General features: G+C 44.8%; 2 protein-coding genes across 2 annotated transcripts; both read right to left on the bottom strand.

Moving 5' to 3' along the window:
• Positions 1-4: 4 nt before the first annotated feature.
• LOC138610185 (betaine--homocysteine S-methyltransferase 1-like) lies at positions 5-3,817 on the bottom strand. The gene is made up of 8 exons (XM_069682895.1): positions 3,763-3,817; positions 2,629-2,761; positions 2,344-2,456; positions 1,930-2,121; positions 1,664-1,811; positions 1,202-1,384; positions 554-782; positions 5-442 (listed from the first exon to the last, which is right to left on the bottom strand). The coding sequence occupies exons 1-8, from the start codon at positions 3,778-3,780 to the stop codon at positions 265-267; spliced, it is 1,194 nt and encodes a 397-aa protein (XP_069538996.1). The 5' UTR covers positions 3,781-3,817; the 3' UTR covers positions 5-264.
• Positions 3,818-4,257: 440 nt separating this feature from the next.
• Positions 4,258-6,993, bottom strand: LOC138610395 (betaine--homocysteine S-methyltransferase 1-like). The gene is made up of 8 exons (XM_069683146.1): positions 6,919-6,993; positions 6,290-6,422; positions 6,080-6,192; positions 5,806-5,997; positions 5,557-5,704; positions 5,291-5,473; positions 4,692-4,920; positions 4,258-4,601 (listed from the first exon to the last, which is right to left on the bottom strand). Exons 1-8 carry the CDS (start codon positions 6,934-6,936, stop codon positions 4,412-4,414), a joined length of 1,206 nt encoding a protein of 401 aa, XP_069539247.1. The 5' UTR covers positions 6,937-6,993; the 3' UTR covers positions 4,258-4,411.
• Positions 6,994-10,300: the final 3,307 nt, after the last annotated feature.

Below are 10,300 nucleotides of genomic sequence, written 5' to 3'. Positions count from 1 at the left end.
GATCTTATTTTATTAAACAAACGGTCCCAACAAAAAGGTCCCAATCTTAACAAGGGGCCGACTCCTCACTTGACACACCACTGAGGCTTCACATAAACTACAGCTTTACATTTCACACATGCACAGAACAGTTTCAGTCTCAAGTGAAGAATCGGCCCCTGACTTTACATTTGCTTGTTGCAGCTCTGTAAACAGACAGCGCACATCACTGTGCAACATCAGCAGCTCCAGCCGTTTGACTCCGTTTGAAGGAGACGGACTGACTCAGTGGCTCTTTGACCTGTCGAACAGCTGCTTGAGTTGGTCCTGAGAGGTGGCCTCTTTCTGCTGCATGAGATCAGTGTGGCCCTTGGTGACACCCCAGCCATCAGGGGCGGACATGGAGGGACACAGGGGACGACCAGAGGCTGTCTTCAGGTTCTCCCAGTAATCACGACGGGCTCTACAAGAGACAAAAAGACCAGAATACACAAACCAGTTAGCTAGTATTTCACATTTGACTGTGTTCAGGTGCATATTGGTATTTAGAGACAGATTAAAAGTTGCTTCTGACCTGGCTCTGACCCAGGGCTTGGTGTGCATCTCCAGACCAGCACCCCAGTTTCCGTGTTTCTCTGAAGCGGCTGGGAGGTAGCCTCTCTCGGGTGCCAGCTCCTCTGCCACGGCCCTGATGTGATAGGGCTCAAACCCACAGCAGCCACCGATGAAGCGGATGCCGGCATTGTAGGCCTCTCTGGCGTACTTGTGCATGTCCCAGCGGGTCAGGATCCTGGGCTCCAGACCTGACGGAAGATTCAGTTTTATTCACGTTAAAATGCAGGTTGTTTGCTTTGGCTTAAGAAGTCAGAGAAATGTTTCGACCTGAGTTTTTTATCATTTATCATCACCGCTTCATGTGTGGTGTTTTTTTGGTCTTATTTAGCATTTTATTATTTTTGTTGTAATTGTTTTTGTCTTGTTTTGTCAAAATTGTATTGCAGTCAATTTTTGTTTTTTCCGTCTGTTTGTTCCTATGTGAAGCACTTAGGGCTGCATGTTTGTATGAAAGGTGCTATATAAATAAAGTTGTGTTCGGTTAAATTGTTGGCCTTGCTGCCCTAAATGTATGTTTGTGTACACCAAGTAGCTTTTATTTTCCTGGTGTAATTCTATACATCGTACATGAATGGTAATATGTGAAAACAACGTAGTATATTATTACCGAAGGGGAATTCTGGCAGATCGATGAATCCCTGACAGCTGCAGTCGGGTGTGTGGTATGCCAGGGGCTGCACTATGTAGTGAGCCTTCAGCCCGGCTGCCTCCACTCCCTCCTTCATCATCTTGACAGCTTTCACGCAGGTCATGGGGTCAAAGTGGCAGTTGATTCCAACAATCTGGGCACCTACAGAAAACATACATTGGTGTGAGCTGGCTGCTACAGATAAGCAAAGAAAGAACACATGTGGAAGAGACAACAGCAACTGTGGTTTGCAGTTGTGCTTGTTGAATTTGGCTGATTCCTTTTCATGCCCAACCGGAGGCAGTTTTGGCAAGTACGCTGTGTCATATCTCATGTGTACAGGTTAGAAATCTGACCATTCGCTTAAGAAAAATGTGGCATATCCCTTTTTTTAAAGATAAAAATTTTGCTCATGGCTTCATTAGAGAACACTAAACCCACCGGCTTTGACCAGCTTGACAGCGCACTCTCCAGGAGAGATGCCGTGCATGTCTCCCTCTGGTCCGATGCACAGACAAGCAGCCACAGGCTTCCCTGTCTCCTTCAGCACCTCCACAGCCCACACGGCCTCTTCAACATGCTCAAAGTACTACAGGAAGGAGGGATTAGCAGTTAGTCAAACATCCAACAGATAATTCTAAAATAAAAAAGAAGAAGAAATTCAGTTGCCCCTGAGGCTCATTGATGTTTTTGTTTTTTATCTCTACCTCAGCAATGAGGAAGTCCACGTCTTTCCTGATGAACACATCCAGCTGTTTCTTAAAGATGGCCTTCACCTCGGACTCGCTCTTGCAGCTCAGGTAGGATGGAGTCTGACACACTCCTCCTGCAACCAGAGCATCGCCCTCGTTGGCGACCTCACGGGCCAAGTCGCAGGCGGCCTCGTTGATCTGAGCTCCCTGCAGAGTAAAGCCAAATCATGATGAGACAATAGTCTTAAACTGATACATATAAGAGAATATTACTTGTTTTTCTTTTTTATGAATACCAGTTAATGGATTCTACTATTGAGCATTGCCTCTACATTGTTTATTTTGTGAATAGGTCTGTTTTTATTGTACAGATATCCAGCAACCTTCAGGATATTCCTATGGATGACGATGACGTCACATTAGACTTACAGTGAAGGTGAGCTTGTTGCCCCTGTTCTCCAGCTTGTCATCACTGGCGTAGAAGGTGAAGGTCTGCATGACGTTGGCCCCGGCCCTCAGGAACTCCCTGTGCAGCTGTCGCACTGAAAAAACACACAGATCACATCATCCAGACAAACATACCAGGAAATCCATCTTAACGGTGACACATTAGGATGGGTACATTTGCTTGGAACACCTACAGAAAGGAGACATTTCAAGATGAAATAGAGCATAATTTGGTTAAATGAAGGTGGTATGATATCTTGTCATCACCTGCTTCAGGGTGCTCTGAGGCGGCTTCTGGGGTCCAGGGACCGGCCTTCACGTAGCCTCTCTTCTCCAGGGCAAACACAAAGCCTCCATCTCCGATCACAATCTCCCCAGCGTCGAGACGCTCCAACACTCCCTGTGAGAGTGAATCAGTGTAAGCTTAGAATGAAGATGAGTATACTACACTGCCCTGTACTGCAGTATGGCCCTCTGACTCTCCTTACATTAACCATACCTCAGCTGGAGAGACAAACGTGGGGTTTATTTTTGGACGGGTTACAAGTGTGTATAACAACATTTTAAGATAAGTTACAAAATAGAATCAGTATTGGGGCCAGAAAAATAGTTGATATTTATGCCTCGTGTAAAGTGGTTTCCCAGATCCAGTGCCACGTACCGCCTTCTCCCATTGACCCTGAGTCATCAAGTAGGCAGCACATGTCTGAGAACAGCTGCACTGCTCTTAATTGATAGACCTGCACCTTTTCATTTTAGGTCAAAGAACTTTATGAGATCATTTAGGGCATCTTAATCTAAAAGACTGTACACACTTTCTTCATTAATCACATGTGAGACTATGTATGCAAAATGTGTTTGCATCGTAACTAAAATATTAAGTGTAGAATGTTGCAAAGGCAATCGAATGACTGTAATGAGTTTCATTTACTGCAACAGCATTGTATATTTATAACGCTGTATATGTTTGCATTGACTTCGATGGAATGTGAGAAAGTCTGAACCTTTTAGGGCAAAGTTGAACCTTGTTTCTAAATGAAGTCTTATCTCTTTTAATTACACCAATGCTAAAAATGCTAAAAAAAAATTCTTAAGATTATTTACATTTGGAGAAAAAAGATAAATATGTTTTAACCTAAACTAATAATGTCAAACCTTTTTGCATTTTTAGGAACATTAAGGTAAGTGAGAAAAAAATGTTATTGTTATTTGAATTTACTCAACTTAAAATACATTCAAGTCAATTTAAAGTCCCTCAAGTTAAACAAGCTGATAGAGTTTGGAGCCCACACACGTTGAGGAATGGCAATCCACTAAACTAGAAGCTGTAGTTCCCCACATGGATATTCTGCAGGACCGTCCTGATTGCACACCATGCTCCGCACAAAAGTCCACACATACCTTCTTTCCTGGTGCCATAATCCTGCAGCTGTGTGGACCCCTGACTGCTCAGACTTTGAGAAGCTGGAGCAACATTCGAGCAGAGCAGAGGGCCACTATAAATCTCCCTGAAGTAGGGGAGGGGTCTACCGAAGAGCCGCTCTGATTGGCAAGAGGCAGGTTACACAACTGCGATGTTTACTCCTTCCCCTCCTCTCTTTGACTGAATGAGAGTATTGTGAGTGTGTGCTACTAGTTTGATCCAGATTAATTACAGTTTTCAGGGTGTTTGTCCCTATTCCTGTTAGTTGGTGGGTTCCTGTTTTTGGACCCTGAATAGACAGATTCATAAGGTGCAACTTGATAGTAGGCAGTCACTTTTAGTTCACCAATAAGGATTGAGAATCAACCATTTATACGTTTTCTTTGTTGTAGTTGTTGCAGCAGTCAAACAGCAAACATTAACAACACATAGTCGTTAAATAAGTAACAAACTCAGGTTTATTGTTTTGGGGGTTTACAAAGTAATACTCCACCACTGGAGCATCGCTGTTACAAGTGCTTGTTATCTCCAAACCGAACTGGGAACGACCTCCCTCCTTCCCCCTCATCCCCTCTCTTGTTGACACACTGAAGGGATGGGTGCCCAACTTTTCTCGCTCCGTCTCTCTCACGCAGAGGTCTTGGCCTTCTTCTGCATCTCCAGCACGTGCTTCATTTCCTGGGTGCTTGTGGCCTCTTTGTGCTGCAGCAGGTCGGCGTGGCCCTTGGTCACACCCCAGCCCTCCGGAGTGGACAGGGACGGGCACAGGGGACGACCGGATGCAGGTGAGAGATTCTCCCAGTAGTCACGACGGGACCTAGAAGAGATAAAGAGACTGGTAACATCCAGAAGAAAAGATGCAGCATGTGGTATTATTGAGGTGTGTCAATTTAACTTCATGGTTTACCTGGCTCTGACCCAGGGCTTGGTGTGCATCTCCAGACCAGCACCCCACATTCCGTGTTTCTCTGAGGCAGGGGGGATTATCCCTCTCTCGGGTGCCAGCTCCTCTGCCACGGCCCTGATGTGATAAGGCTCAAACCCACAGCAGCCACCGATGAAGCGGATGCCAGCCTTGTAGGCCTCTCTGGCGTACTTGTGCATGTCCCAGCGGGTCAGGATCCTGGGCTCCAGACCTGACAGAAGATTCAGTTTTATACACGTTAAAATGTAGGTTGTTGTCTAGTTTATTTCTTTGTTGAAGTCAGAGAAACGTTTTGACCTGAGTTTCTTATCATTGTATCAACCGCTTCATGTGTGGTGTTTTTTTGGTCTTATTGAGCATTTTATTATTTTTGTTGTAATTGTTTTTGTCTTGTTTTGTCAAAATTGTATTGCAGTCCATTTTTGTTCTTATTTTCCGTCTGTTCGTTCCTATGTGAAGCACTTAGGATTCTGGGCTCCAGACCTGAGAGCACCAGGAGAAAAAGGCGGAAGTTGCCAGTGAAAAGCTGCATCTGCAGAATTGTCATGCTTTAGTTATAATGCCCATGCAAAATATATTACCGAAGGGGAATTCTGGCAGATCGATGAAGCCCTGACAGTTGCAGTCGGGTGTGTGGAACGCCAGGGGCTGACACATGTAGTGAGCCTTAAGCCCGGCCTTCTCCACTCCCTCCTTCATCAACTTAACAGCGTTCACACAGGTCATGGGGTCAAAATGGCAGTTGACTCCCACAATCTGGGCACCTGGAGGACAGAGAGAAGTGATTATTGCCATACCAAATAACACGGCTGAGAGACAAAGGACAAAAGCTGGATTTAATACGCACCGGCCTTCACCAGCCTGACAGCGCACTCTCCAGGTGAGATGCCGTGCATGTCTCCCTCTGGTCCGATGCACATAGAAGCAGCCACGGGCTTTCCACTGGCCTTCAGCACCTGCACGGCCCACTCCGCCTCCTCCACATGCTCAAAGTACTACAAAAACATTTTACATTTATTTATGCATTCCTCTAATCATGTTTCAAATTGAAGTGCTTTTGACGTGACTTTTCAAAATAAAATAAGCAAGAATCCACCTCAGCAATCAGGAAATCCACATTCTTCTTCAGGAACACATCCAGCTGCTTCTTAAAGATGGCCTTCACCTCTATCTCACTCTTACAGCTCAGGTAAGATGGAGTCTGGCACACTCCACCAGCTACCAGAGCATCGCCCTCATTGGCTACTTCTCTTGCCAGGTCACAGGCCGCCTCGTTGATTTGTGCCCCCTGAAGGAATCAGGCAGGTATTGAGTTTGACGTGCAGAATCTTGCTTGTTGGATATAAAGTGAAATAGTGGGGTTTACTCACGGTGAGTTTTAGGTTCTGACCCCTGTTCTCCAGCTTGTCATCACTCGCGTAGAATGTGAACGTCTGCATGACATTAGCGCCTGCCCTCAGGAACTCTCTATGCAGCTGACGCACTGATAGAAACATGCAGATTGGTCATATGAAGGTTAAACTTGAAGTTCGTCCTTCTTTGGATTCAATATGTGTGTGCTGTCCGTCTGTCTGACTTACCAGCCTCAGGATGTGTGACAGTGGACTCAGGAGTCCATGGACCGGCCTTCACGTACCCCCTCTTCTCCAGTGCAAATACAAAGCCTCCATCGCCAATCACCACCTCCCCAGCATTCAGACGATCAAGAACATTCTGCAGAAGCATAGGGAGGCATGCACACGCATCTTTATCAACACTCTTTTACTATTCTAACTTTTCTATCTGTAGAAATACCACAGGAAAGAAGAACATTGGACGCACACAATTTATGCGACATGAAAACACAGACACGATGTTAAAGTTGTAAAATTTTGCAGCAAATGTTATAGACTAGATAGACTATGGGTATGTGTGCAATGAAAATTTGGCTGATATTGTGTTAATGTGAGAGTAGCTGTTGTTCAGGTACAAAGGTGCAAAGATAAACTGCAGTTTTTAGCGGTGACTGCTTAAGTCTAGTTCTTTCTCAATGCACATAAAACCTGCAATGACACTTTATTCTTTACGACACCACAGTCCATCGACCAATATGACGCCTATGGCCTCTATGTAATTACACTGCATGGTGTTAAAGCTCTTCATGCAGTATCATCAAAATAAAACAAAATATCCACGCAGTGTGGTCTGCACTGCAGAGAGGGAGTTTTACCTTTTTGCCAGGTGCCATCTCTTTTTCCCAGTTTCAGTTGCAGCACTAAGCACTTGGTAACAGCGAACCCCTCTTTCAGCCCGAAGAGTGCCCTGAGTTGCTCCGCGCCAGTTTTATACTGCTGGGTGAATATGGGAGGATTTCAGGTTTGTGCCAAGTTCTAATTGCCACATGTTTGTTTGGACATTGTGCAACATGGTCTGGCTCACAGATCAATGAAGATGGCATGGAGCTGTAACAGCAGGTTCTGGAAGGACAGGGACCCGTTTAATCCTTCAGTTAATGATCATTACATTATGAATATCTCTAGTTTAAACATTGACTTATTCCCAAACCGATTTTGCTTCGACTACTTTTTGTGGAGCAAGGTAGAATCAAAACATGTAAGAAGGTACCAGGGTGAGTTTAACAGACCAGAACATCTTTATTTTGTAACACACACAATTTTACAAACGTCCTCCCAGTTGAAGCTTCCTGAAAAGGCTTGATGAGGTAACAGGTGAGAACAAAGGGATAATATTTAGTCAAGTGAATGATAAGTTGATGGACATAAAAATGAATTATTGATTATTGATTCTTCAAGCAAAAATATCAAATCTCAATCAAAAATATTCCATTGTTTGAATCTGCTGTATTTACATGCCCCACACAATAGTTAATTCAACTAGGACACTGTGACATAAATAAGTCTTTTCAATCAGGGGATAAAACTATCAAAAAACTAAAGAAGAAGAAAATTATCGTAAATTGCAGCTTCTGACAGTGTTTGCTTAAAGCTGAGTCCTGCTTAAAATAAAACTGCTTTGTGTTGATCATTGTATTTATCCAGGTTAACCAGTAACACCTTCCCACAGTCTTTATTTCTGTCGCTTTTCTCTATTCACTTCACACAGACATGTATCAAAACACACACACACACACACACACACACACACACACACACACACAGATATGGGGATATTGACCTTCAGTAGAGTGGTGGTGTGTACTTCTGTCAGCTCTGGGTCTATCCAGTTTCAGGGAGAATGCTAGATAGGCCTGCCTCAGGTGTTTATCAACAGAGTCAAAGTTCAGTCAAACCCTTCTATCTACAGTCCACCATAGGATTTCATCAGCTTGTATTGGAGTTGCACAGCTCACATTCCCCAGTGCTGATTTAAAAGGACTGTTTTTATGTGCTTTACATAAAACTGTTACATGTCCATATATAAAAAATGAACTCTGACCCAGAATTTTTGCAAACATGCCGTTTCCCTGTAAGCCCTCGGTAGGCCAGTCATTATAAACACATATTGTGCTTGTTACCATAGGTGAGGGTTGGAACGTAATTCAGCCGGTAAATCAAAAGGTTCTGCCCTCTGGCTCGGCTTCCCCAGGAATCCTTCACTTGAGGCAGTAACTTCATCCCAGCAAGGAGAGAGCAATCAACCTTTTTCTAGCAGAGAACCATTGTCTCAGACTTTGAGGTACTGACTGTCATCCCGATTGCCTCACACTCGGCTGCAAACCGCCTGCCGACGTTACGAATTGATGGAAGCAAACGGAACCACATCATCTGCAAAAAGCAGAGAAGCCTTTTTGAGGTCCCCAAACAGGACACTCTCCTCCCATCTGCTGCACCTTGAGATCCTGCCCATGAAAGTCAGAAACAGAACCAGTGACAAAGGACATCCATGGGGGAGGCCAACATCCACCAGGTTCGTGTTTGACCTTGTGTCTATGATACAGACACAGTGCTCAAAAAGGAATGAATGGCTCATAGCTATGACCCTCATACACCCGCAGTATCCCTTAAAGGTCTCTCGGGAACACAGCCATAGGCCTTCTCCAAGCCCACAAAACACAGGTAGACTAGATAAAGAGTTTGATCCAATCATGCCCCCAGTAACCCTGAAAGGGTAAAGAGCTGGTACACTGTTCAACGGCCAGGTCGTAATCCGTTTTGATCCTTGTGTATCTAAAGTTTAACAATCAGCCTGACCCTCCTTTCCAGCCCCAGGCATAAACTTTGACTAAAGTGTTTGAAGCACAACATCCGGCCCTCCTCTTTAAAACTGAAACCACACAGGCAGTATCCCAGACCTCCATGCGACACTAGAGAGACGTGTCAGCCAACATACCTTAACCTCCAATTAATGTCAAAAGTGCTCAGCATCTCAAGGCACCAGGCGTGGATGAGATTTGCTGAGGTAGTCAAGAGGCTCCCTAAGATGCCTCTTGACTTCCTCAGTGATCTCTGCCAAGAATACGGTTAAGGCTTCCCCTGGATCATCAAACTCTGCCTCTTCAGAGGACACGGTGGCCGGGTTCAGGTGTTCCTCAAAGTGTCATTTCCACCTTTGAACGATATGCCCAGTTCGTATCAGCAGTTCAACTACCCTGCAGAAAGAACATTTTTCTCTTCCAGAGTCATTTAACACTCTGTCTGAACTTCTTCAAGTGCACTGAAAAGTAATCTCCATAGCCTCATTGAACTCCTCCCGCGCCTGGGTGTTTTCCTCAATGACCACCAAAGCCACAGTCCTCATGGTCAACCGCGTCTTGGGTGCTGCTTGAGGAGACACCTGGGCAAACCAAGCTTGAACATCTCCTTCTGCAGCCTGATGGCGTCCTTCACCACCGGTGTCCACCAGCGGGTTCCAAGGTAACCAACAAAACAGACACCACCGGGCTTCTGACCACAACTCCACTTCCATAATGGAGGCTCTGACGATGCCAACTGGAATTCCTGGAGTTCCCAGTCTTGCATTGCACCCCACCCCCTTCCCTATCGGTGGTGTTGCAGCTCCATGTAAATTGTTCGTGGCTGGGCCCGGCTGGCCCAGTTATCTTATCTTGGTAATAACAACAATAAAGGTATTTTTCAAAATGTCCAATTTTGCCTTTAAGCCACATAGTGTTTTTAGGTTTGTTCATTGTCGACATCTGAATAAAAATAAAGTCTCGGACAAAAAGGAGAGAAAGACTTTTAATCTGTGACCTTTGGGATGTGAGTAGTTACAAAACAGAGAGGCCAAAATGCAAAAAACAAACTACCACAGGCATTATTCCTCAAACAGCTGGAAAGGTCTTGACTGTATTCATACAACCCAGTCATTCATAAAACAGAAAAAGCCCTTTCTTTGCACAGGCAGCCTAAATAACTTTGGAGAGGAGTGGTTTGTTTACTATAAGGTGAAGTTGCTACCTTGCAATGGAACCTCCTGAACTCCTTCCCTCTGGGGTCCACATGTTTGTGAGTGTGTCCATGTGTATATTTATGTGTGCCCATGTGGTTCAAGTGTCAGTGAAGTGCTGAGTCATGCAGCAGATCTTCATGGTTGAAGAGACCCCAAATTCCAAATGCACTCTGAACCACAACCGTGAAAAATCTCCAAATGCA

The sequence above is a fragment of the Semicossyphus pulcher genome, unplaced genomic scaffold (assembly GCF_022749685.1).
Source record: "Semicossyphus pulcher isolate SPU_LCO1_2020_fin unplaced genomic scaffold, fSemPul1.0.p SCAF_6, whole genome shotgun sequence".
NCBI lineage: Eukaryota > Metazoa > Chordata > Actinopteri > Labriformes > Labridae > Semicossyphus > Semicossyphus pulcher.
Note: the sequence above shows the minus strand (reverse complement) of the source record. Positions and strands in the feature narration are given on the sequence as shown.

Bases quoted from the DNA above. Each gene is read 5' to 3' on its own strand.
- LOC138610185 (XM_069682895.1), bottom strand. The intron at 1,812-1,929 runs GTAGAGATAAAA...TCCTTCCTGTAG, and splicing joins TGGACTTCCTCATTGCTGAG to TACTTTGAGCATGTTGAAGA. The intron at 443-553 runs GTCAGAAGCAAC...TGTCTCTTGTAG, and splicing joins AAGCCCTGGGTCAGAGCCAG to AGCCCGTCGTGATTACTGGG.
- LOC138610395 (XM_069683146.1), bottom strand. The intron at 5,998-6,079 runs GTGAGTAAACCC...TGATTCCTTCAG, and splicing joins GTCAGAACCTAAAACTCACC to GGGGCACAAATCAACGAGGC. The intron at 5,705-5,805 runs GTGGATTCTTGC...ATGTTTTTGTAG, and splicing joins TGGATTTCCTGATTGCTGAG to TACTTTGAGCATGTGGAGGA.